Below are 27,973 nucleotides of genomic sequence, written 5' to 3' on the forward strand. Positions count from 1 at the left end.
TGCATCTAAGTTCTGTTTCTCTCTCAGTGCTGCTCTCTTCTTGGCATGTAAGTGAAGCACACTCTACCACCACTTTTCTGGAAATACTCGACATGCTGGGGAGCGGTGTCCAACTCCGAAATCCCCACTGTACTAAGGGACCACAGTCAACAGAGGGTGTGTGTCACAAACATGCTCAATAAAATGGATTTTGGTTTTTATGATTCTGATGAATTCATTGGATTACAACATCATTATCTATATGTTAGATTTGTACTAAGGTGATATATGCTATATAATATATTAGTTCTAAGTATAGGAGGATAAGGAGAGCTTCACTCTTGCAGAATTTCCAACAGTCTCGTATTGTAAAGCAGATACGTGCAGATTTTCAGTCCTTGTTATGTCTGGGCGACTGCCTGGGTGCTGTTTTGACCCGTGGTCTTTGTTGCTGATACACTTGATTAAGCCATTGTCGTAGCTTTGGCACTCAATAAAATGTTGAAAGGACATATGTGACCTCCTAGGGTTCAGTCATCTTATGTGGCCACCCATCTTTGCTCTTGGTTTCACTCAGCCCTCTTTCCTTCTTCATCTACCCTTGGTAGACTAGGAACCCCAAGGGCTGTGCATCAGTCACCACCATATCCCCACGACCTGGCACAGCTGGCACACAGCCACGTGTCAGTCATCGTTTGAGTGAATGAGTGAATGAATGAATGCGTACCTAAATATTGCTGAATCGTCTATTCCGTCAGATCGTTGCCTCTTGCCTAGGGGTGTACAGATGTTGCTAGTAGTACCAGTGAATTTGCTGTTCCAGAAGAGTATTTTTAGTGATTGTTCATAGTATGTCTTTTAAAAAAACAAAACTCTGAATCTTAAGTAAGGCTTTCTACATTATTAAAGAAACCAGCAGTGACATTTGAGAAGGGTCTGGGTCTTAAAAACCAGATGCCAGCAGCAGTTTTCCCCATGCCCGTGTAGCAGAGAGGTCTGAGTTTAAATGAGGCGCTTCTATAGCTTGGTAGATCCTTAGGCTGATTTCAGAAGTAGTGTTTGTGGGGCCCACGCCTGTCGGCCTGCCTGTGAGAACAAATCAGTTTGACGAGAGAATCCATCTGATAGGGCCGTATGGTGGTAGTTGCTTGGTTTGAAGAATTAAATTGAGAGAATTTCAAACAAATGAGTAGTTTGGTGTCAGAGATACACTGGACTTTGAAGGATGTTGCGCATTTCTCAGTCTCGACAGCTTTGACAGTAAGAGCCAGATGAAGATGCCAAGTCCATGCTGGGAGTGGCAAGTATAATACAACAACTTCTCCTCTTACTATTTAATTAATACCCGCCATGTGCAAGTATATAATCTGGTTATCACTCCAAGATAGTCAGACTCGGGGCGCCTGGGTGGCTCAGTCGGTTAAGCATCTGCCTTCGGCTCAGGTCATGATCCCAGGGTCCTGAGATCGAGTCCTACACTGGGCTCCTTGCTCAGCTGAGAGCCTGCTTCTCCCCCCCCCCCCTTTCTCTCTCAAATGAATAAATAAGATCTTTTGGGGGAAAAAAGATAGACTTGATCTGGAGTTCTCAACAGGGAGCAATTTTACCTGTCCCCCAGGGAACATTTTGGGTGGTCACACGTGGGAGGGGGGTGGGCATCAAGTCGGTGGGGGTCGGGGATGCTAGGACATGGTACAGTGCGCTGGACAGCACCCCACAACAAAAAATTATCACATCCCAAATGTCAACAGGGAACAAGGTTGAGAAACTTTGGATTAAAGGATACCAGAGGTCCTTTTGCAGCTCAGATTCTGGGATTTTACGAAATTAGATGATCTATGTGAACTGAATATTACAAATTGCAGAACACAACATTCTATGATAAAAAGCATTGCTGCTTCTCCTTCGTCCTTTTCCTCTCTGTCTCTGCCAGTCGACCTTTCTGTTCCTTGCCAGATCCCTCAAAGATTTGGGTCAAAGGAGCCAAGATAAGGGGTGAGACTAGAAGTCCCTTCTACTGCTTGTTTACTGTTTGGGAAAACATTAATCCAGGAGTAGGATGTGTGCCAACTTTGTGGGATTCATTTTTTTCGCCATTACCCCATCAACCTGTTGAGAAAAAACATACAAGTGTGTAATGCCTATTTAAAGGGAACCTGATAACAGATTCTTAACAGGTATTTGTGGGCTGCCAAACACGCGTAGAAAACTCACTCCCACCACAACAGTGGGTGGCTCTTCCCCCTCTCGTGGTGTACAGCCAGCTCCCCTGGGAACCCACAGCAAAATGCCTCATTTTTGGCGATGTGTTGATGGAAATGCCTGGGAAAAGTGAGTCTCTTAGCTTTTGTATCTGTTTATCAAATACAGTCATTCATTGAATGGTGTGCTTTGCCATCACAAAATCTGTACAAGCATCAACATAGTTTAAGACCCTTTGAGAATTAAGTATTCTCAGCCGGGAGCTGACAGAAGTATGGCCCAGAACATTCTACCATTCTACTGCCTCTTTATCCTTTCGGGATTTTACCTAAATACAAGAGAGTCATGGAAGGATTTTTTTTTTTAAGATTTTATTTATTTATTTGACAGAGAGAGAGACCCAGCGAGAGAGGGAACACAAGCAGGGGCAGTGGGAGAGGAGAAGCAGGCTTCCCGCCGAGCAGGGAGCCCGATGCGGGGCTCCATCCCAGGACCCTAGGATCATGACCTGAGCCGAAGGCAGACTCTTGACTGAGCCACCCAGGTGCCCGTCATGGAAGGATTTTTATGTGTCGCGAGGGCCATGTCTTCAAATAGCATGAGGTTGCCGGTGGAGATGGGGTGGGGGGGGAGGGGAGTCTGTGCTAGAATCTTCAGCTTATTATTTGGGCCTCCAGGTAAATTCCAAGTAGTCTGCCTCCATTTTGAGTGGAACCCCTTTAGCGCTTTCCGAACTCTGAGGTAACAGAAATGTTCCAGTGCCAGAGGCCTGCCTGGTGGTGGGAGTGTTCTCTGCTGTTTACTCTAATGGGTGGTGGTAACATGGGCCCAGGGCAGCACGATAACCACTCAGGGTGAGGCCAAACCTTGGAAGCTTTGTGCAGAAGCCTGGCTTTCGGTATTTTCCCCTCTTGATTTGTGGTATTAAATATTACTGAATCCCGGAACCAATCCTCTGAAATGGGTGCTTTTACTAGAACCATCCTGGACCTATGGGCATGGAGCTGAGGTAATTTGCCTCATATGACAGTGGTACAACCATGATTTGAACTCCTATTTCTTTGACTCCAAAGTCTTCACTCTTCCAGAATCTTCCATATGTTATGTATTTTATTACATTGTACAGTTTATTTTGCCTGTCTGCTAAGCTATACCTAAGAAGTGACTATTAGTAAAGACAAAATTTTATGGTATAAATAAGGGACATCAAAATAGAAATCTAACCACAGAGATAGAATTACCTCTTGGATAAATACATTCTAAAACCTTCCACTGAACTAAGTTCCATCTGGTGCTGGAAGACACTGCTTACCACTGGATATGATCTTCAAATTGCAACGTGTCCATTCGTCAGCAAATAAAACTCTCCGGTGATTTCCAAATTGCACATTAATCTCAAGTACATGATGTACGTGCGTGCGCGCGCACACACACGCACATACACACATCTCTACAGCTGTGAACCAGAGGTAACTAGTAGTTTAGATAATTCTAGAGTATACTCATGCTGTTTTTAATCCTAGGTAAACACTGGCTGGCAAACATTAGAAATATTTTCCCAGTACAGTGGTATTGCTTGCCCTCTAAAATGACAGTTCAAAGTTAAATCTTACCAAAAGAGACTCTGAACCACTACTAAGAAGAGAATTTAAATCCTTGATTTACGTCTGCTTTAAGTCTGAGTTAGCCCTGAAATTTTATTTTACTCTGGCAAGTTCAAACTTGGCCTAAAACAAAGACAACACAAACTCTAGCTAATAGTTCAGAATAATGGCTGGATTTGAAAACATATTTTTCACTGTTTTATATGCCAAGCTGTGAATAAACGTTTCACATATATTGCCACGTTTGTAAGCCAGCAGCCTTCGATGAAGACAGATGCATTTTTAGCGTGTGCAAGGATGGTGTTGTGTTGGGAGGGTCCTGCCTCAGGGGACCTGGCATTCATGCGGATGACTGGACCTTTTGCATCCAGCGCAAGTCTCTTCAGGTTCCTTCTGGAAAAGCCTCTGCAAACTGCTGTAGCCACAGTTTAGGTGAAAAACAGGCTTACACTTGGGTGTCTGCACCACATTGCCAGGGGAGAATTACACTGCCAGACAGCTTACCTGCTAGGAATGGAATCTGGGAGACTCTGGTACACCAGTCCACGCCAGAACGCACAGGCTAGGCTTCCCATGCTGACTGGCTTGAGGCTGGCTGGGATAACCACTTGTTTCTTGTACACACAAGAATCCTACGTAGGAGCAAGATTCTCACCGCAAGTTCAAATATCTTTTTTTTTTTTTAAGTTTAAATTTCTTCTGCTAACAGTGTTTGAGCACTTAGTGCGAGGTTCTGCGCTAGGAGCTTTATGTGGATCATTTCATTTATCCCTCGCCACAGCCCTGCCATCAGAATCACGTAGGGGAGGCCGTGGTGCAGACTCTAAGCCAGACGGGTCAGCACTCAAATATCAGCTCTGAGGCGCATGAACTGAGAATCTGCTTAATCTCTCTGTGCCTCAGTTTCCTTATCTGTAAGGTGGAGAGCGTAACAATATCCCACACAGACTTGGTGAGGATTGGAGCGAGTTAATGCGTTTTATAAAGAGTTAAGCACACTGCGTGGCACATAATGGGCGTTCAATAAACATTAGCTATTATTGTCACCATTTTAAAGATGAGAATATTGAGGCTTTCAGAGGGTAAGTGGCTTTTCCCAGGGTTCATAACTGGTAAGCAGAGGAGCCGAGTTTAGGCCCTAGGTCTCTGACTCCAGAGACTGTGCATTTATTCAGCATGCTGGGCAGCCTAAATCAGACTATCCAGTCTGTTTTAAAACTATCTTATATTGGGGCACCTGGATAGCTCAGTCGGTTAAACGTCCGACTCTTGATTTCACCTCTGGTCACGATCTCAGGGTCATGAGATTGAGCCGTGCATCGGGCTCAGCGCAGAGCTCCTTGAGAGTCTTTCCCTCCCCCCGCCCCCACTCCACCCTCTCTCTCTAATAAATATATAAATGAAATCTTAAAAAAAAACTATCTTATATTGATAATTCTGTGCCCTTTATCCAAATTTTTGTTGTTGTTTTTCACTCACAGACAAGGTTCAGCTTATGAAGTGTACTTATTACTCATTATGTCCACACCTCTACTACAAGAAGAATCTTATTGTTCAAAAGATAGTATTTCTCACTACTCAGACACCCCCCACCCCAAACACACACATTCATATATACACTTCCACCCTCCCAAAGAAGGTATTCTAAACTTAATTTTTTAAAGCACAATAATGATGGTGGTTATGCTTTTAACTTGGGAAACTACAGCCTTATTAGAAACAAATTGTTAATAATATTGAGGTACAACTATTGAAGCAGTCTCTGGTCATTGAGTACAAATACAAGATGCCTTAATTCTTAGCTTTTTTACGATTTGAAGCATAATTCTTCTAGTTCCATTAACTCCAAGGTAAGGCTCCATGAGGATGAGGTCTACTGATACCTGGCACATAGTATGTGCTCAATAAATATTTGCAGAATGAATGAATATAAATGAACACAAACCCTTCTGTGTTTGTGTCTCTTAAGAAATTATTTGAGGTGCCTGGGTAGTTCAGTCAGTTAAGTGTCTGCCTTCTGCTCAGGTCATGATCCCGGGGTCCTGGGATCGAGCCCCACGTTGGGCTCCCTGCTCAGTGAGGAGTCTCCTTCTCCCTCTGCCCCTCCCCCTGCTTGTGCTCTCTCACTCACTCTCTCAAATAAATAAATGAAATCTTTTAAAAAAAAAAATTATTGTGCACGTGTAAGTGTTGGAAGCTAAGCCAACCACCTTCACCAGATACCTCTTCTTCCAGGTCTCATAAATTTGACTACACACTTAAATGGCAAACAACTAAGACTTAGGGGGGGAAAGGCAGATCGAGAAGACTGTCTTTAAAATATGTTAGAACTTAAAAGTTGGTCCTGAAATAAAGTCTTTGCTCAGCACAGGAAACCGAGGAAAAAGTGACCATAATACTTAGCAGTAGCAATCTATGCTACTTAGTCCCGGTGATGTTCTCTGTGCATCTCCTAGAGCAGAGGTCAGCAAACTTGGTCTATACCTAGCCAGACAGCAAATATTTTGTGGGTCATATCATCTCTGAACTTTGTGGGCCATATCATCTCTGAACTATTTGACTCTGCTATTGTACTACAGAAGCAACCATAGATAAAAAATTTTTTTAAGGGCATGGCTGATAAAACTTTATTTATAAAAACAAATGGCAGGCTGTATTTGGCCCATGGCCATAGTTGCCAGGCCCTTGGTCGAAAGCTTGTCTAATTGTGATAAGTTAGGTATTCTGTTACATCTCAGAGAGAAGGGTCAGATTAGCTGTATTGTGCCCTTTTTTAAGGCATTAAACAAATCATATATCTCTTTTATATATCTAAGAATTTGGCCCTAAAAACTCATTGAGCGGCACACCATATAATTTGTTTAACTATGGTGATTAGACATAAAGATCAGGAGAATGGAGTTTGTAGACATAAGATTTTCTTGAATGTGTTAAACCTCCTCATTGTGCCATTTTTTTAATGGCCTCTAACAAAATCCTAATTTTATGGGATTTGATTTTTGTTCTTTTTGCATCTCTGAGCTTTCTCATTTTCTTTTTAAGTTTTTTTTAATTGTGGTAAAATATATATAACAAAATTAACCATTTTAACTCTTTTAAAACTATTTTTAAGTATACAGTTCAGTGACATAAGTACATTCACATTGTTGTGTAACCATCACCACTGTCCTACTCTAGAACTTTCTCATCATCCCTAATTGAAACTCTGTAAACACTAAGGCTCCCTTCTCCCCTCCCCCACCGCCAGGCAACCATGATTCTACTTTCTATCTCTATGAATTTGTCTATTCTAGGTACTTCATATAAGTGGAATCATATAATATTTGTCCTTTTGTGTCTGGGTTATTTCACTTAGCATAATGTCTTCATGGTGCGTCCAAGCTGTAACATGTGTTATAATTCCCTTCCTTTTTAAGGCTGAATAATATTCCACAGAGTATACATACCACATTTTGTTTGTCCTTCCAGCCATCAATGGATATTTGGGTTGTTTCCACTTTTTGACTGTTGTGAGTAATAGGATCATTGGTGTACGAATATCTGTTTGAGTCCTTGTTTTCAGTTCTTTGGGTATATAACCAATAGTGGAATTGTTGGATCATATGATAATTCTAGGTTTAAGCTTTTGAGGAACCACCATATTGTTTTCCACAGCAGCTGAACCATTTTACATTCCTACTAGCAATGTGCAAGGGTTCCAATTTTCTTCACATTCTTGCTAATGCTTATTTTGTGTTTCGTTTTGTTTTTATAATAGCCATGCTAATAAGCATGAAGTGGTATCTCACTGTGGTTCTCATTTATTTTTATGTCAATGTTTTTAGTTAGTGTAAAAGACAGTTCATTTAGACACTACATTCATCAATGTCTGGTGCAAATTAGGGTGTGTGTGCGTGTGTGTGCGTGTGTGTGTAGATGCTTTTATTCCTCTCCTAGTTCCAAAATTATGTGAGATGATTTCCAGGAACATATGAACAATAAGATGAATCATATAAGTAGCTAAATTCATGGCATTGGGTATACAGAAGACTAAAAAAATGAAACGGCCAAAATTAGATAAACTTGAGACTGTGTTGTAATGTCTTCAACAATTACTTAAATTTTTAAAGCTTTTTTTTTTTTTTTTAAAGATTTTACTTATTTATTTGACAGAGAGAGAGGGAGAAGCAGGCTTCCCACGGAACAGGGAGCCCGATGTGGGGCTCGATCTCAGGACCCTGCGATCATGACCTGAGCGGAAGGCAGACGCTTAACTGACTGAGCCACCCAGGCGTCCCAACAATTACTAAAACTGAAGTGGCAAATTTAATCCTGAAAGAATTAGGCCAAAGACAAAGGGGAAAGAGGTCCAGATTCATTTATTCCAGATGATGAAAGCTCAGGAAAAAAGATTTTTCTTGGCTTATAGATGTAAGAAATAATCTGTAACAGTTTTAAAAGAAGTGATTTTTAAAAAAAAGGAGAAATGATTATATTAGTGCCCCCAGCAGATTTCAGACTGAAAGCAAACAAAAATTTTGATGGCACCTGGAAATGGCTCCCCATAGCCTGACCATTATAAGACTTCTCTAAGTGTAAAATGGTCATTTCAGAGTAAAATTAGGAAAACACAGAGTCAACGTTTTCTGTAGCACAACATGCAAGATCTTGAATTGCCTCATACGTTTATATATGTCCTGGCATTTCCTTTCCAGGTCACAGATTACAAACATACACATGTTTGTACAAATAGTCTTCTTAAGAGTATATCCTTATCTCCCTTTTGGAAAGAAGGGAAGAGCTTCATGTTCAAATTTGATATTGAAATTTCTGTTTCAGTGTGAAACTACAAGAACAAATGTATCATTTTCAAATTTGTAATAGGAAAAAAAGACTTCATGATAAGCAGATATGCTGTCAAACCAGTCTCAAGCACTTAAAGAGCAAAAGAAATAAAAAATAAGAATAGAAGCCATATGAAACAGATGTTTTTAAAGAACTGAGAAAGTGTCAAAATTACCCTAACATTGAAAGATTTGGTCTGAAGTTTTACCCAGAAATTTGGATTAAAGGCAGTAATACACAGCAGAGGTTTCTTGAACATTTACCATGTTCTAGGCACAATTCAAAGTGCTTTGTATGTATTAACTCACTTGTTCCTCTACACTTAATACTGTTATCATCATCATTCCCATTTTATTGAGAGGGAAACTGAGGCACGGAGCAACTAAGTATCCTTGCTGTAGTTCATACAACTGGGATTCACACATAACCATGCAGTCCGGCTCCAGCGGCCACTCACTTCCCCACGAAATCATACTGCCCCTTGATGTTATGGCAAATGAACCAAGGAAGTACTGGTTTAGCTAGCTGGCAAATAAACAGCTCAGATTTCTGTTGTGTCCCCACAATTGTGTGTGTGTGTGTGTGTTTCTTTAGAAGACCAAACTTACCCTAATTATTCTTGAAATCTCCCTTAATATTCTATACAATTCCTTTTGGTAAATTTTTACAAATCATGCTCCAGATTCCAGTTGAATGATGAAACTTTATGCCATTAAAAATTATGTTTTTACAGAGTTTTTAAGAATGTGGAGGAATGCTTATAAAATGAAGCAAAGCAGCAAGATGTAAATTTGTTGGAAGCCAAGTTCCACCCCTCACCCCTCAAAAAAATTCTACTTTAAAAAAAAAAAAAGATGGGAACGTTTAATTGTGGTTATCATTGGGTAGGAATAATAGGAATGATTTCTGTTTCTGCTTCTCTTAATTTCCGTAAAATTTACCTGAATACCTTTATAGCCCAAAAAAATGAAATAAACTTCATTTTTTTAAAGGACCTTTTTACAAAAGCACAGTACAAAGCTCCTAATGATAACCTTAAATGTATATTTAAAATCATCTCCACAGAGCCCTGTACTGTATGAGTGAAGGTGACATGGTTTAGACTTGCACTGTTGTATATGGACTTTTTCTTAAGATTGACTTATTTATTTTAGAGAGAGACAACGAGTGGGGGAGGGGCAGAGGGAGAGAATCTCAAGCTGACTCCCCGCTGAGCGCAGAACCCAGTTCGGGCTCCATCTCACAACCCTGAGATCATGACGTGAGCCGAAATCAAGAGTGGGACGTTTAACCGACTCAGCCACCCAGGCGTCCCATGGCTATTTAAGTTAATGAAAATGAAATAAAATAAAAAACTCAGATCAGCAGTACACTAGCCCCATTTGAAGCGTTCAGTAGCCACAAGTGGCCAGTGACAGCTTTTCCATCCACACAGGAAGTTCTGTTGCACAGCACTGCTTTCAAGGGAAGAACATGGAATCTGGAGCGAGGTGACTTGGCATCAAATCCTGGTAGGAGTTGACACTTGCTGTGTGAAATGGGCAATTTACTCAACCTCTCTGAGCCTATAGACAAATTAGGGGTCATAATAATACCCCTTTCCATGTAAGGAGATTAAGAATATCGAATAAGATAATGCATGGGACAGTTCTCCAAAAACTGTCCTGTGGCTCACCAGCTTCACAAACCCCCCAGTTGAACTTAATCTAGCTCTTCGTGGACTGACTCCGAATCCATACCTGGTTCCTACCGAGACTTTTGCCTAAACGACACCATAAAAATCAGACTTACCAGCTCTTACCACAGTTCCTAGGCCAAGTCCTTGGCAATGTGGATGTTCCATTTCTCTCTTGTAAAAAGCTTCAGCACATAGCTCCATCTATCTTGTAGAGTAACACCTCCTCCAAGTTTTCCTTGACAACTTAAATACACTGCTATTTCCATTCCTAAATGGACAAGACTGTCTTTAAAAAGAAAGCAAAGAAAGAGGCTTTGTCTGCGCAGCCAAGAAATAAATGGGGTAAAATGCTATAACTAAAAGGAAATCAGTCTCAGTTGACAGTGCAGGAGTTGAGCTGAAGATGTTGCCATTTGCTGCAAGAACGTGAGGTTTTCACTAACGAATCACAACAGGTTTGCTGTGCCTCAAAGCTGTTAGGGTACTGATTAAGTGGAAGTACTTGCTCATTCTTGACTTTTTTTTTCCGAGTCACTTCTGGTTTTTCCTGCAAAACAACTTGACTAATTCAGACTCTGTTCACGCTGCTGTATTTATTTCTCATCTAACCACCTGCTAGTTAAGCGTGAGTCTCGCATTGTCTTAAAAGAATGAAGTAGCCCAGTTGAGGCTCGCTGTGGTGCAGACTCCACGCTCACCTTCCCTTCTGCTCCCCCCCGCCCCCAGGTCTCCTCCAGCCGTGGATGCCTTTGACATTATGACCGCAGAGGATTCCACCGCAGCCATGAGCAGCGACCCGGCCGCCGCCGCGTCCTCAGCCAAGGTGCCGGAGGGCGTGGCCGGCGCGCCCAACGAGGCGGCGCTGCTGGCGCTGATGGAGCGCACGGGCTACAGCATGGTGCAGGAGAACGGGCAGCGCAAGTACGGTGGCCCGCCGCCCGGCTGGGAGGGCCCGCACCCGCAGCGCGGCTGCGAGGTCTTCGTGGGCAAGATCCCGCGCGACGTGTACGAGGACGAGCTGGTGCCCGTGTTCGAGGCGGTGGGCCGCATCTACGAGCTGCGCCTCATGATGGACTTCGATGGCAAGAACCGCGGCTACGCCTTCGTCATGTACTGCCACAAGAATGAGGCCAAGCGCGCCGTGCGCGAGCTCAACAACTACGAGATCCGCCCGGGCCGCCTGCTTGGCGTGTGCTGCAGCGTGGACAACTGCCGCCTCTTCATCGGCGGCATCCCCAAGATGAAGAAGCGCGAGGAGATCCTGGAGGAGATCGCCAAGGTCACCGAGGGCGTGCTGGATGTGATCGTCTACGCCAGCGCGGCCGACAAGATGAAGAACCGCGGCTTCGCCTTCGTCGAGTACGAGAGCCACCGTGCCGCTGCCATGGCGCGCCGCAAGCTCATGCCCGGCCGCATCCAGCTCTGGGGCCACCAGATCGCCGTGGACTGGGCCGAGCCCGAGATCGACGTGGACGAGGACGTGATGGAGACGGTGAAGATCCTCTACGTGCGCAACCTCATGATCGAGACCACCGAGGACACCATCAAGAAGAGCTTCGGCCAGTTCAACCCGGGCTGCGTGGAGCGCGTCAAGAAGATCCGCGACTACGCCTTCGTGCACTTCGTCAGCCGCGAGGATGCCGTGCACGCCATGAACAACCTCAACGGCACCGAGCTGGAGGGCTCGTGCCTCGAGGTGACGCTGGCCAAGCCCGTGGACAAGGAGCAGTACTCCCGCTACCAGAAGGCGGCCAAGGGCGGCGGCGCGGCCGAGGCGGCGGTGCAGCAACCCAGCTACGTGTACTCTTGCGACCCCTATACGCTGGCTTACTACGGCTACCCCTATAACGCGCTCATCGGGCCCAACAGAGACTACTTTGTGAAAGGTTAGTGGGGGCTGTTCTGCGGGGGGGGGGGGCCCGGGGGCCCCGGGGGCCGGGGGGGGGGGGGGGGGGTGGGGGGGGGGGGGGGGGGGCCCGAGAGCCGCAGGGCCCGGGGCGCGTCAGGGGCGTTGTGGCTGTCATTGGCCGCGCTGGTAGATGGGCTCCTCCCCCCACTCACCCACCCTCGTTTGAGTCTCAGTTGTGGGGTCTATTCTTGGCTGGCACTTAGGGCATTCGCTTCCATAGCACTGAGGGAAATGCAGGTCATTCCTCTGTATGGGGTGAGCGGTGGAATCACGCGGGCATGCAAGCGTTTCTTGCATACTACCTTTGCAGGACCTACCCAGTTTGGGGCTAGTCCGCCAGTCTCTGGGTACTTAGGTTAAAACCTCCTTGTGAAATTAAATCTTGAGGATGTTGGGGGGTAAGAAGCAGGATGTTGTTGGCGTGGTGGTAGTGGTGAACTTACTGGCTAGGGTATCATGAAACCAGGCATTACACAGGGAAACCAGTACCTGGGTTCTGGGTCCTGCCGTCATCAGATTAACTGGCTCTGTGACTTTCATCAGTCCTTTAACCTCCCTGGGCCAGTTTTCTCACGCATGAGATAAGGAAGGCGAACCAACAGATCCCCTTCCAGATAACTTTTTTTTCAGCCCCTGAATGTTGTTCTTTATTGAAGTTGCAGTTGCAGTCCTAGGAACTCACCATGCAAGTTCATCTCTTGCGTTAAGCAGACCTACTTAGGGTACAAATCTAGGCGGGAATAGAATGTTGGAAGCATCTTCCCAGCTCACTGAAGAGCAACCTACACATCACCTGCAACTTAGACAAAGGGCAAACACCTAAATGCCAAGAACCTTGAGTTAAGATCAGCCTCTTGCACAGTCACTGTTGGATGCTCATCATTGTGTGTATTGTTATTATAAGCAGGCAGCGTAAGAGGCCGGGGTCGAGGTGCGGCTGGCAACAGAGCCCCAGGGCCCAGGGGTTCCTACCTCGGGGGATATTCAGCTGGCCGTGGTATATATAGCCGATATCATGAAGGGAAAGGAAAGCAGCAAGAAAAAGGATATGAACTCGTACCGAATTTGGAAATCTCTGCCGTCAATCCAGTTGCCATTAAACCTGGTACAGGTCAGTATAAACCAGAGATAGAATGCATCCATTCAGCCAAAACCCCAGTGCTCTCTTTGAAGTGACCCCAAGATGTCCTAGGGCTCTTTCATTTGCACCTGCGTTCCTCTTCCAACAGGCAGCCAAAGGTTAGGCAAAGACTGTGGCCTCCTGGGCCCTCTTTTCTAGAACTTGAGGGGATGGTCTAGCTCTGATCATGTTCAAGTCAAACTTTACAGTAGTGGGTTTGATGTCACCAGTTGTTAGGCTGTTTCTCAAGCTGTGACCCAGTAGGCAGAGTTGGAGTGGTGGGGAGGGGCGGAGGAAGACAACGGAAGACTGGGAGGCTCTTCTGTACCTTCTTTGAGCTCAAGCTGTCTTCTCCCTCCTTGAGCCTATTGCTACACCAGCAGTCAGTGGCCGGAGGGTACAGCTGATCGCCGGTTCTGACAGTTGGTGGAAAGGGTAGAAAATTCCCCTTCGGGGGCACAAAACACAAATGTCCCTTGTCGTGGTCTTGGAACAAACCAGAACACCTGGGAACAAGGCAGCAGTGAAAGTTTTTGCAGCTGCTCATTTCCTAGATTCTGATTTCCAGCACTCCTCTCTGCCCCTCTCGCTGGATCACTAGATTGGGGGTAGGGACACTCAAGTAATTCAAGCCAGAAACCTTGAACGTTGCGTTCACCTCCAGGCCCCACAAACCAGTTTGCCAGCGTTAATAGTGCCCATTGGTCACCTAACACGAGTCCGGTCTTCTTTCTGATCCTAACTTGAGAGGAACTCCATGAAGAGAGCATCGTGGTACCAGCTCCCTATTAGCACACATCACACAGGCACCCAAACGGGGAAAATTCCTTCGTGGACAGGCAGAGCGATCCTCCTCCAGCCCTCTTCCTGGTTTCAGGGAGGGTAGATTGAAGAGCTCTTGGAGAGAATCCTCCCTTTGAAGCTCAGCTACTCTGATTTTCTTCTAGTTGAGGATTGAGCACTCCGTCCCCTAGCTAAGAGATTCAAGGAATCTGCATTTGGGGCATAGGTTTGCATTGCCACATAGGGCTTAAAAAGCCTTTTTCCCGGTAGAGCTTCCTTTTGATAATCCAGTGATAATTTTTTTTTCCTGTGAAAAAATGTAAATTCTCAGTCAGGTGACTCCTTACGCTGGATTTCCTTATAAATGCCGTTGACACCATAAGCAGTGTTAAACTGATCATGTGTCTCTCTGTAATGCCATAAAACAGAGCCTGGATGTGGGAGTTGTCACTTCTACTTGTTGGAAAAGGGACTCCTGTTGGCAAGTTGCAATAGTTGAAGATTTAACTAGAGAAAAGAACTCTTAAACCATCTTTAAGCGTATAGTCGTGTCGTGGGGCCTGACGTAGGAATTCCTATGGGCTGATAGCCAAAACAATCCAGAGGTACTCAGTACAGCCCCAGTGTAGCTTAAACTCCTAATTGCCTGAGGTCCCCCTCCCCTTGGCCTCTGTTTCTAATGCATCCGGAAAATTAGAACTTCTAGTGAAGTATCTGGCCACAAGACCATATGATTGAAAAGGCTGGTGAGGGATTTCGTTAAGGTTTTAGGTCCATTTTATTGAAAGGCCATACCATTGTTGAGCCTGCAATCATTTGTTTCTTCACCTCATATCAAGTCAGCTTGTAGTAGAGTAAATATACCTACAGTTGTAGGAAAAAACATAAATGAAATCCCACTCTGTGTATGCATTTTATAGTCTTGCTTACCCTTCAACACACGCCCACATACCACATACTCACAGACTCCCCCAAAACCAGGGCTAGAATTTTTTCCTTGTTATCTCTTTCTGTCATATGTGGGCATTCATTAACTGCTGTCTGTTTGAGCCCCTGGTTAAAATAGAATCCCTTGAGTAATGTTTGAGCCCCTGGTTAAAGTAGAATCCCTTGGACTTTACTCACAGAAACACATCTTTGAGTTGGCAGGGCCCATCCTAAAACCAGTCACTCTGCTGCTTCGCTACTGAGTGGACATTAGAAAATGAGGGAATTTGCCATTTTTTATTAAGTATTTTTCCTTGAATCAGTAATGCTGAAATCTGAAACACAGAGTGGGGAAGGCGTGCACAGACCTCTGACTTCCCCAGAAGGAAACCCTCCCCAGAACCTGCTTCTTAAAACGTGAAAGCGAAAGGGTGGCGGGTCTGGTAATGAGCCAGGTGAGTGATGAGGGCCGGTAGGCTCACTCCCACTCGCACCTGGTGGGCCTCGAGCCTCTGATCTCACTTCTCACTCTGAGCCTCCCCTCTCAGTCAGAAGGCCCTTTCCTGTGCTGTGGGAACAGCAAGAGTGGGATTCAAGATGAGATTTCTCTGTAGCAGCAGGAGGAAAAGTGTTGGTGCAGACACCTAACTCTGGACATCTTTTCGTGAGCATCTGTTGGGAGACTCCATCCGTACCCATGTGGGTCCTTTTGCGGGTCGAGCAGGGCTCGGGGGACGTACCTCCCAGCTCCCCTCTCTTCCTCCTGGGTAGCACCTTGGTACCTGGACTGAGGGAGCATCAGTTAGCCAGGGAGGCCCGTGACTGCCACACTTGGCTTTGAAAAATAGCAAGAAAGCGACGGGTCTTCCTGGGGGACTTTCAAGGGATGTGCGTTTCCCTGTCCCTTCTCTTGCAGTGGCCATCCCTGCCATTGGGGCCCAGTATTCCATGTTTCAGGCAGCGCCAGCCCCTAAGATGATCGAAGACGGCAAAATCCACACAATGGAGCACATGATCAGCCCCATCGCCGTGCAGCCAGACCCAGCCGCCGCCGCCGCCGTCATTCCCGCCGTGTCAACGCCGCCCCCATTCCAGGTAGAGCGCTTGCTGGGGTCCTCGACATCCGACATCCGTGTGGGAGGCCTCCCTTTATCGTGGATTCATTTTCCCATCGGCAGGAGAATTCGCTGTGTGCCTAGCTCTCTGATGAAGCATGGGATGGGGTGACAGGAAAAATGGGTCCTGTAAATCATGCCAGGACAGAAAAGTTTCAAATAATAATTGTACTACCCTAATGTCATCACTCTATGAAAGATGGGAAGCCATTCGCAAAAATGACACATGTAATTCTTCACGGTGTCATGATATTGTACATATGATCTTTTTTTTTTTTATGACCGCTGGATAATTTTTAACTCAATGTTCTTACTGTCAAGCGGCTGACTCCCAAAGTCCAGGGAGATCGCTCACATTTTCACATTCCAAATTGCAGTTCGAGGAAGATTTTTTTTTTTTTTTTTAAGTTCTCCCAGGGCTCCTGGGTGGCTCAGTCGGTTAAGCTTCTGACTCTTGATTTTGGCTCAGGGTCGTGAGATCGTGCCCCACATTGGGCTCTGTGCTCAGGGCAGAGTCTGCTTGAGATTCTGTCTCCCTCTGCCCCTCCCCACCCCGAGATCTTTCTCACTCTCTCTCTCTCTCAAATAAATAAATGAATCTTTTTTTTTAAAAAAAAATAAAGTTCTCTCTCCCCGCCCCACCTGTGTATGAATATTTCAGTATGTATATCCATATACAGGTATATAAGAGTGTGCGTGGAGAGAGAACTATCTGTAGAGATATAGCTATACGAAACTTCACAAAATCTGCCCTTAATCCTCTCCTCTAAGCAGACCCAGCCATTCCCACTCCTCCTCCTCGCAGCCCAGTCTTACCGTGCCAGCCTCCTTCCCCACCTTTGCTCACAGCTTCTCTTCTGTGTGGTGTCCAGTCTTGTGACTTCTGTAGAATCTTTCCCATAACCTGGGCCTTGGAAATCCTGTCTCTTGGATGTCTCATCACCCATGTTTCATGAAACTCCTGTAGACTGAGAGTTACATCTTATGTTTTCTTTTTATCATTAGTGCATAACACGTAGGGAACATTCGTCCAAACAAAACCAAACAAAACAATAGAATCTTGTTAAAGCTACTTTTTGTGAGGCGGTGAATCTCAAATACCTTTTCAGTCAAAAAGATACTCAGGCCTGGGGTCTCTTCCCTAACTGGATTAGAATTATCCAGAGAATATGTTTACAAAACAGATTCTTAGACTCAAACCCCAGAAGATTCCCACTGGGCAGATCTCAGCTGGGGTTCTAGAATCCACGTTTGGTATCGGCTCCTCAGTGAGGCCGTCTGGTGAGCCGCCACACAGGAGTGTGGTCGCTTTTGCCTTCTCCGTGCACAGTCTTGACTGTGCCAGTCAGAAATGGTCACGCCAATTGAAGTATATTCATCTATCAGTGGGTCATCAAGTATTCCTTAAGTCTGGACTTCTAAAGCCAGAAAAAGGAATCGGTTGTAAATGACTCACACTCTAAAATGGCAACTGAGGGTAGCTACTACTTGTGGACTGACTAATAAATATCTGCAGTAACCTCCAAACAATAGTTAGTGGAATTCTGGTAACAATTTCGGATTTCTCTTTACTAAGAAACTCATGCACTTTTGTCCTTGGTGCGTAGTGTCCCAAATTCCAGTTCTCGTACTCACGCTGTTGCGGTCTTTTATCATCTCCACTCAGTGTTGCCATCAGGGTCTCTGTTCAGAGTCTTTGCTTATGAATTTGTTCAGTAGACAGTCATTATCAGTTGATTCCGGTGGAGATTTTCTTCCCCCTGTCCTTCAACATACCCTGCGGAATGCCTGGAGCTACTTACTTTTGAACTCGGGCATGACTTCTTTGAGTATGTGTGGCCTTGGTGCTCATCCACCAGTCTCAGTTCTCTGCATCCTCCCTCTGAGTTCTTTGACCCTGGGCTCTCTGAATGTCTGGCTCTCTGCCCCGACTCCTGTGTTCTCTGCCAAATTGCAGCAGAAGGAGCATTAAGCACTACTGATTGGTGAGTAGAACACTTTTCCAAATGGAGCCACACTAGAAATCCGTTCCCAGCGTTACTTCCAGAACTTTCCTGTGGAACACCTTCAGTCATACTCTGTCTTGCACGTGCTCAGGGATGTTCCTGCTTAGCCATTTTATATCCTCAATTTCATAAAGGCTTTGTAAGTAATTTAAGAAAATGTTTACTGGCATAGACTTTTTTTTAAATTTATTTCTCAAAGTGTTCTCAATCTTTACAAATCTGTGGTATAAGTAGAGCAGGAATCGCCATTCCCCTTGGTGAGGTCTTTTCCTCACCTCTCTCCTCCCCCAACTCCCCATGCTTAACCCTTCCAAGCCTAGGTGTTGAGCTGGACCATAGCACATGGAAAGGTTTCTCTCGGATGTCCTCTTCCCTGCAATTTCATCCCTCTGTGCACTTGTCACTAAATATATGTCCACCCATTTGGAAAAGATTGCTTGTATCTTGCTGTAAGGCACCATCTTCCCCCTTCTGAAGTTTCTTTTTTTTTTTTTCTTCCCCTTCTGAAGTTTCTCTCTTGCCAATGAGATATTCGTTATTTCAGTGTTGTAGGAGACGAGATAAGACAGGGCTAAAAGTGCAGGCTCCAGAGTCACACATTTCATTGCTTAAGAGCTGTGTCACCTTGTGCAGGTCATTTAACACATCCAAACCGCTCCGTATAATCATAGTACCAGCTTCATTGGTGGTTGTGATGATTCCATAACTCATACAAATAAGGCACTTAGAATAGTGCCTGGCAGACCACAGTTCCTCGGTTGTTACTATCATTTAGTAGAATTACTATTTTGGTTACAATGGAAAAATGGCTCTTAGATGGTGACTTTTCCTTTGAATGTAATTTTGTGACTCTCCTTTGCAAATTTTGTAAACGAATGATAGCTAATTCCCTTGCGAAAATCCAGGAAGAACTCATTTTTAAAAATCGAATTCTCCATTTCATATATCCTGAATTGCTTACTTTGACGATGCGTGAAGACATGGAGGCCATAGCGACGTTTACTGCAGGGTATTCTGAGGAACGCAAAGCGCGCTATGTATTTTGTTAAGTGCGAGTTTTATTTTACCACAAATCCCCCTTTCCATAAAGCATCTCACAGAACTGGCTCCAGAGCAAACCCTTTGGGAAATACTGAACCACAGGCTTCACTCTTTACACCTGTTTGCTTGGAAAACGTAGCATGTTAGGCTTTCAAGTAGAGAAGAGCAAGTGGCAGGGACTCTGATGGAGCCCGCTGTGGCGTCTGCCATGAGGCAGCTGTAGGGAGCTTGCCTTTCCCTACTTCCTTCTCCTATGGAAACTCCTCCTCATCCTTCAAGACCCAGTTCAAATGTCTCTGCTTCCACGATGCTTCCTCCAGCTTCCCAAGTGAGTTGGTTCCTTTTCTGAGCCTCTACACCCATCTGTACAGTTGACCCTTGAACAACACAAGGGTTAGGCGTATCCCCCCCCCCCCATGCAGTTGTAAATAAATCCATATAAAACTTTTGACTCCGCCACCAACTTAACTACTGACAGCCTACTGTTGTCCGGAAGGTTTACTGAGAACATAAACAGTCGCTGAAACAGATTCTGTATGTTGCATGGATTATATACTGTATTCTTACAGGAGAGTAAACTAAAGAAAAGAAAATGGGTAAGAAAATCATAAGCGAGAGGAAGTACATACATAGTACTGTGCTGAACTTAGCGGAAAGAATCCACATAGAAGTGGACCCACTCAGTTCAAAGCCGTGTTGTTCAAGGGTCAACTGTATATATCGTGGGTGTCATACCTTAGGTGGGAGATGGTTGAAATCATCAGTCACACTTACTGAAAATTGTCTGTGGTCACAGGGTTTTTAGGTCACAGCTTAAAAAGCTGTGCCTACGGAGATCTCTACACTGGCTTCTGTAAAATTGTCACTGTCTGTTGTCCCCTCCCGTTTTTGAAGCACCATGTTCCTTCAGTTAGATAAGAGTTGAGGCGGCTGGCGTGTATTTTAGGGACCATATTTTTAATTACGGTGAGATCAACTGAGCAAAGGGTATATTCTCCACTCCCTTTTCTAGCTGGCTCTGGGGCATGGGCGGCTGGAAAGGAATGGCAAGATAGACGATTCCAGCGTATTTAAACTTTCCCTTAGCTTGGCAGTTCCGTCACTTTGACCAGTTGAACTCGAAGGAGCCTTGTCTCGCAACTCCAGCTTACCTTAATGGCCCTTACACCACCTTCCCTTACAACAGTTACTTATTTTGTCCGTCCGCCTCCCCGCCCCGAGAATGAAAACCTTTGCCTTCACCTGTTCCTGCGTCGCGCCCCGGGGAACGGGAAGAGTGAACGGAGCCGGGGCCCGCGTGGGTTGACTCCGCGGGAGGGGCACCGCCGCGCGGTCAGTAAGGAGCCTTTCTGTCTCTCGCCCCCAGGGCCGCCCGATTACCCCAGTGTACACGGTGGCTCCGAACGTTCAGAGAATTCCCGCTGCTGGGATCTACGGGGCCAGTTACGTGCCGTTCGCTGCTCCGGCCACCACCACGATTGCCACACTACAGAAGAATGCGGCCGCCGCCGTGTACGGAGGCTACGCGGGCTACATACCTCAGGCCTTCCCCGCCGCTGCTATCCAGGTGCCCATCCACGACATCTACCAGACGTACTGACACTGGTGAGGAGAGTGGAGGCAGACCGCAAACTACCCCGAAGGAACATTTTACTATTTATGAAGAAAGAACGTGTGGGATTAGCACACTCACGAAACCTGAAAGTGAAGAATGTTATCCAGTATCACCCTGAAAGATTTTATATTCATGAAGTTTCCACTGGTTGTCTTGTTTTTCTTTTTTTGAAAAAAGACTCTTTTTGACTTAGCCCTTGTTCATACATTTCTAAGAGACTCGCACCGGTTCGTGCCTTAATACCATCTCTCAAAAATTTGTATGCCGTAGTACGTTTGTATAGAGGTTTTTTGTTTTTGTATTTTTAAGGATATATTTTCAGTATGAAGGTTATTTTCTTAACTTCTACACTCCAGAGATTTCTATTTTGTAGTACCTTCGATAATATATCAACTATATATTGAAAAGCACATTTGAGCAGCTAGGGAACTGTTTTGAAAAATAGATTCAATATTTAAAGATACAAACAGTAGTGCTTTAAAATACTACATAAAATGTTATTTTAAAAGTTATACTAGAAAGTGCAATTTCAAAGTGAGTGAAATCTCTATTTCAGCTGCATTAAGGGTTGACGGTGTTACCACGTGTTAAGATGACAGTTCTACTATTTTTTTTTTTGTGAAAGAAAGTAAACACTCGATCTCTCTTTAAGCCCACATTGAAAAGACTTGTCACACTTCTAAGTCCACACACTGTAAGGCTCTCACCTCACCTGCCACCATTACCCTGTTTCCCCGCTCCTTCTCCATGTGTCTTGCCCTCCCCACGCCCCTACTCTTTCCTTCCTTCCTTCCTATCCCCAGCCCCACCTCCAAGTTTGGCAAGTCTAGGGCAAATGAATTCCTCTGATAGAACTTTGATGGCTTTTATACTTCTTCCTGGGTTTTTGTGGGGGTTTTTTGTTTTGTTGTGGGTTTTTCTTTTTGTCTTGGTTGGAGAGGTATTTTCAATAGCAGACTATGCATAAGCACAAGATTTTAGTAGTTTCCATAAGACATTTTTGCATAGCTATTTAATGTCTCATATAAAACCTTACTTCCTTTTCTAATGCTTTTATTTTATTTGTTTTTGAAGTATGAGTTTGTAGAGACAGTGAATGTTGTTGTCGGCAAGGCCCCCAGAGACTCTTGTCGCAGAAAGTTATGCTTCTAGCTGCCTTATCATGTTTCAGTGCAAACTGTCTGTGGTCGTCAAAGGTATCGGAAATACTATGTTTATTGAGCAGGGCTTTCCTCTGTTGCTGTGCACGTGGTAGGTGAGCTGACTTGGGGCGTGCACATCCAGGAGGAGGAGGAGAGACCTGTAGAAGTTAAAAGATAGCTTGTAAATAATTTCCTAATGCTGGTTTTTAGTTGTTTAATGTTGCGGAAGTTCTTGGTATATAGTTTAATGCAGAGTGAAACCATTTTATTTCAATGTTATTAAAAAGTTTTGTTTATTATTAGGAAGTAAGTGTATTGTTGCAGTGTTGTGCCTGTTTCAAGGCTTTTGTTTAGCAGAATGAATGTAAAATACAGTAAAATGTTAAGATTGTCATCTGCTTTATGAAATACATCAACTTGGAACTTTTTTTTAAAGGCTCCATCAAGGAATTGAGGTGTGCAATAGGTAGCAAGGACACAGTTGTGTGTTTATGTCACATTAGAGATCTATAAAATCTGTCCACTCACTGAATTTTTGCTAATGGCTGAATTCTTATTTATGGATTAATAATAGGATCATGCCTTTAGCAAGTATTTTAGTTTTGTTTTAAATTTTAAATTAAGAGATTCCCAAATGCCTTTTCCCTCCCCCTCATCTTAGGGTGGGATGAATTTTTTATATATAAGCAATATTTATTTAACTATTCTATAAAATTATTGAGTGCCTGCAAAGGCCTTTAAACATTTCTGACATTTCTTTCCATCGTTCTTAAATGACATAAAATAATCGTGCAATGTTCCTGATGATGTACCCAGCAAGCTGCATCCAAACTCGAATCTGTTGGAATGAGTAATCCAACCAAATGCAATTTGGATCAGATCCTCATCCCTTGACTTGGTGTGAAAGAACTCCTTCCAATGAAGGATTGTCACAGAGTTCACTGGATGAGACTCTGACCTAGCAGTCTTACTGTATTTTACATATGCCTGTAAATTATTTGCAAAATAATAATAATAATAATAATGAAAAGAAAAAAAATTGATATCTTAACATGGCAACTACCAAACTACCTTAAAAATAGATATCGGTGAGCCTCCTCTCTATGGTCTGTTTCTGTTTCAAAACCATTTCACATACACTACTGAGGTAAGTTTATAACTTGAAATGTGAACTTTTTTTTTTAAGGGTTAAGAACAAACTAAATGTTAAAAAAAAAAAAAGCTTTAGTGTTCTCTGTTTTCAAACATTGCTAGTAGTTTAGTTATCTTTAGTTGCTTTGTATTTGAAAAGCTTTTAAGTTTATTTAGATCTTTCTCCATTTACAATACATTCTTAGGATGTATGTAGTAAATAAAGCTTTCTTTAAAGCAGTTTCAAGACCTTATTTTAAATTGTGTTTTCTTTATACTGATTTTTTTTTTTTCTAACAAAATTAGAGAAACCCTTACAGTATGGAAGAAGCAACTACTTCAGTATTTTCAGCCAGAGAAACCAGCAAGTTACTATAATGTTTTTGGCTTGGAATTACATTGAAGATGGGTTATATAGTAAAAATTGTGCATTATCAGTATCATCAAACTTGAGCTTAGGTGGTTGAAGGTTAAGCACCCAAATTCTGCTCAACATCTGGACTGGAATAGGATGTGGCTAAGCCTGTCATTGCTGTCAGTCCTGATGTTTATGTTTATGATCCCAAGAGCTCCACACTCAGACCTCTAAATGGAGGCAGTTGATGTGACACTGAGTTTGTTTGGTGATCTTGTGAACATGCTGGGTGACCTGAAGGTCCATCACTGCATTCAGAAACCAAAGCCTTGTGTTCCTCATTTTCACAGTGCACGGCAAGGTTAGCAGGACACTTCCTCTCTTCTCTCTAGAGAGCATCACTGACTTCAGACATTGTCCATTGGCAAAGCCAATCAGATGGTTCAAGGGCAGGTGATAGGTTGTCAATAGAATTACTTCTAAAAAACTTGCCCCACATGGCTTTACCATTGATTAAGAATTTTACCTTTTAGTCTTGAGCGGTCTGGGTTATGGCCTTCTCACATTTCTGGGAATGGTAACTTCTTGCTTCCTCTTAAAAAGATAAAGCCCTTTTTTAGAGGCAGGAGGGACCAGCAAACATCCCAAGATGACAGATCGTTAGGCAATATTTTCAAGGGCAACAAGATCTGCCGGTTTCTTTTTGTTCTAAGAGAAGAGTACAGATGCTCTTCAAATTGCAGAATCACAGAGTTTGATCTCATTAGAAAAAGAATAATCATACAAAATGTGTATCACACCTCTACTAGGTGCTGGGGTTGGTTCTGTGTGCTTCTAGCAACCACAGCATGAATAAGCCCACAAAATCGTGCACAAGTAGAGCTTACATTCCGGTGGGAGAACACAGACAGATTGAGCAGATAAACAGCCTGGTGGGTAGGGACAGATGCTATGATGACGTGACTCATTGGGCTCCTTGGCTTCCATAATCTCATGTGGACCTCACAATAACTCAGTGAAGTAAGCAGTGTAACTGGCCAAGGTCACACAGCTGGTAAGGACCTGGACTGAAATCTGTGCTCAGACTCCAGTCCCGGATTCTTGCTACCAGTACACTGACCCTGGAAGTGGATAAAACCAGTCATGCCAACAGCCCACCTCAGAGACCAGAGAGAGAAAAGCAGAGCTGCTCTGCAAGTACACTTTTCCATTGGATTCTAGTATGGTTCCGCATGCGGCCCCTTTCCTTGGATGAGACCTGAGGGCCAAATGGCTGAAAATGCCTCTTCTCAGCCTATAAGACCTCGCAGCTCTACGTAGAGCTGCTAAAAATGTCCACGCTGGGAGATCTAAGGAATTCTATCTACAAGGCTGTGCCAGAGATGGTAGAGAAGGCTAAAGAACTTCATAGGAAGTCAACTATACCCTTCTGATTCTTCACTAGAAGAGGTGCCCCACTTTTTTTATTCCGAAAATATCTGTCATGACAATATACATAAGCAGTTATTTAGTTGAAAGTCAGAACAGTTAGAAAACAAAGCTCTGGTTTTGTTTTCTAGTGAAGGATAATCCCGTGACAGTCCAACATTCACTGGATGCTGTTACATGGCATGCACTGTGTGTGGTGTGTTTTGTCAGCTATAATTGACCTTCCTGGCTTATTAAACTCTGTTTTAAGGATATTAGGGTGCTTGGCTATTGAACAGAAATATATATAGAATATTATCTCAGTTATTACCTTACAAGTCTTCTGGGCACTCAGCTTCTACCAGAGTTGGGTTTTTGTTTTTTCTTTTTTAACATGAAATGTGACATTTTGGCATGGCTGTTTTGATGAAATGACATTTTGACACCATGACCCTTAAAAAAAAAAAAAAACCATGGGCGCCTGGGTGGCTCAGTTGGTTAAGCGACTGCCTTCGGCTCAGGTCATGATCCTGGAGTCCCGGGATCGAGTCCCGCATCGGGCTCCCTGCTTGGCAGGGAGCCTGCTTCTCCCTCTGACCCTCCCCCATCTCATGTGCTCTCTCTCTCTTTCTGTCATTCTCTTTCTCAAAATAAATAAATAAAATCTTTAAAAAAAAAAACAAAACCACACATCTTCAGCTTTTATAAAAACGATTGGGTAGGGGCGCCTGGGTGGCTCAGTTGGTTAAGCGACTGCCTTCGGCTCAGGTCATGATCCTGGAGTCCCGGGATCGAGTCCCACATCGGGCTCCCTGCTCGGGTCATGATCCTGGAGTCCCGGGATCGAGTCCCACATCGGGCTCCCTGCTCAGCAGGGGGTCTGCTTCTCCCTCTGCCCTCTTCCCTCTTGTGCTCTCTGTCTCTCATTCTCTCTCTAAAATAAATAAATAAAATCTTTAAAAAAAAAAAAAGCGATTGGGTAGGCTGATACAGACGTACTCACTTTATCCTTGCCCTACCACTTTCTTGACACATTCCCCATCTCTGACCACCCAAGGTCAAGGGCAGGATTAGGCTTCAGTACAAAATGAGGTTCAGGAGACCTCCACAAAGTGTTTTGCTTCAATTTCAAGTTCTAAGCTGTTGGACTGGATACAGCCTTTTCTTTCTCCTCTTTTCCCTTTTCAGTGATCCCTTTCTAGATAGTCATTATTCCTCTGTCTCCTAACTTCTCACACCAATATACCTGGAAAAAATCTGGTTGCCCAAAGACTTGCCTCTGTGGACAAACACCGTGGCCTCGTGGAACAAGGCTGGGTTTGTAGTCCATCTCCCTGGGCGTTAAAACCCCAGCTTTGCTACTTACCAGACATGTGACTTCAGAAAAGACGCCTTGCCTCTCTGAGTACCAGTTTCTTAACTGGTAAAATATATAATAATAATCCAGACCGCACAAGGTTATTGTGTAAATCAGATGAATTAATGAACCTGGTATGTTGTAGGCACTCAAGAAACACATTTCCTTTCCCTTCCCCTGTAGTGTGAATGCATTCTGCTATATTAACTCTATTAAGCCTTTCTGTTTTATCCCCTTTTGATTCCTTTTTGTTTTCATTGGTTCAGTAAACATTTATTGAATGCCAACTGTGTGCCAGGACAGCATGAGGCATTGGAGAGACAACAATCAACAAAATTGACCCTCTGCCCTCCAGAAACTCCCAGGTGTGATAAGATAGTGTTGCAAGTGCTATGAAGTGGGAGGGGGCAGCCCCTGCGGGCGTGGGTAGGGGGTTAAGAAGGACTGGGGGAAAGAAGTCGCATCTGAGCAAAGATCTACAGAATGAATAGGAGTTAGGGCAGCTGAGCAGAGAGAAGAGGGAACAGGAAGTAGCCAGGTTTAGAAGAAAAAAAACCATGGAATTGGCAAGTACCCAGGACAAGCTGAGTATGGCTATCTCAGAGAAAGAGAAAGGGTGTGCAGTGAAGAAACTCGACCTTTGTCCCGTTCAACATTAAACAGGGTTCATGGGCCTGGGTTAGCTGTAGAAGGAAGAGATTTGGCCCCTAAAACAAGGTAGTGGGAAGAACCCTAAATCATTCTTCCTTAGGACTTTGAGTTCCAGAAAATGGCGGAGCCCCGCATTTACTAAACTGCCGAGAATCCTAGCTTTCTCTCAGTCAACAGCATGGTGTATCTGAGCACTCCCCCTCGTGGGCAACTCCCCCTGTTTTGTCTTCCTGGTCCCAGGTGATGCCCACCAACCTTAATCTCGTGGCAGAGAGTTTATAGGGTCAGCCAGGGCTCTTAGGGTTCCCCACCCCTTCCTTCCTTAGGTCCACTTTCCAGCCTCTGGAACCTTCCTCCCTTTCCTCTCGGAAATCAGACTATAGCTACATGTGCTGGCCAGGGTTTCCCCACTCTCCCCCTGGCAGCCCCACAGACACGCAGACTTCTCAGCAAAGGTGAGGGAGGCCTATAGTCCTCCACAGGACTGTGAAGGCAGAGCAGCGTTCCAAGGAAAATCTTCCAGGACTCACTGGCTTCCTTGGTGGGCTTATATTTTCCTGTGACTCTGTTCCACACAATTATACCCATAACCAAATGCAACACCAAACCCTGCATTTGCAAGAAATATGACCTTTCCTGAGCTAATTTTTAGCCATCCTTTCTTGGCTTGCTCTACTTTTGTTTGTCAAAAATTTTCATTAATGATTAACCAACCACGAGGCTTAAATAGGCCTTAGTCATTCTGAGGCAGGTAAGACAAGTTGCTGAAGTCCAGTTGTTTCTGAGATGACCTTGCTGAGAGCACTGGGTCAAGACATTTTGAGCTTATGGTATTATGATAACACTGGGCCATGCCAGTTTGCTTGTTGCAGGGAATTTTTCTCTCTGTTTTCAGGACCTTTATTCTAAAGAGTGGTGGCACCAGGAAGTGGTATTTCTGTCAGCCTTGCCCGCTTCACCCCAACCCTGATTCAAATATGGCCACTTGATACTTTCTCAATCTTACACAAAGTGCTAAGCAACTCCAGCTCCTGACAGGCCCTTAATCTCCCCTTTCCAAATAAGATGTGCCCCTAAGAGGAGAAATTCTGGAAATGTGGCTGAGTCTAAATGTGTTCTAGCATTTC

At 44.3% G+C, this 27,973-nt stretch overlaps 1 protein-coding gene across 1 annotated transcript in view; it reads left to right on the plus strand.

Annotated features, from left to right (window-relative positions):
* Window positions 1–23,329, plus strand: part of RBM47 (RNA binding motif protein 47) — a 70,325-nt gene extending 46,996 nt beyond the window's left edge. The window contains exons 2-5 of the mRNA XM_021701619.1: window positions 11,014–12,173; window positions 13,101–13,307; window positions 15,943–16,121; window positions 20,555–23,329. Coding sequence (XP_021557294.1) covers window positions 11,045–12,173; window positions 13,101–13,307; window positions 15,943–16,121; window positions 20,555–20,788 — 1,749 coding nt within the window. The 5' untranslated portion in view covers window positions 11,014–11,044 and the 3' untranslated portion in view covers window positions 20,789–23,329. The remainder of the gene's footprint in view (window positions 1–11,013; window positions 12,174–13,100; window positions 13,308–15,942; window positions 16,122–20,554) is intronic.
* Window positions 23,330–27,973: the final 4,644 nt, after the last annotated feature.

The sequence above is a fragment of the Neomonachus schauinslandi genome, chromosome 2 (assembly GCF_002201575.2).
Source record: "Neomonachus schauinslandi chromosome 2, ASM220157v2, whole genome shotgun sequence".
Taxonomy (NCBI): domain Eukaryota; kingdom Metazoa; phylum Chordata; class Mammalia; order Carnivora; family Phocidae; genus Neomonachus; species Neomonachus schauinslandi.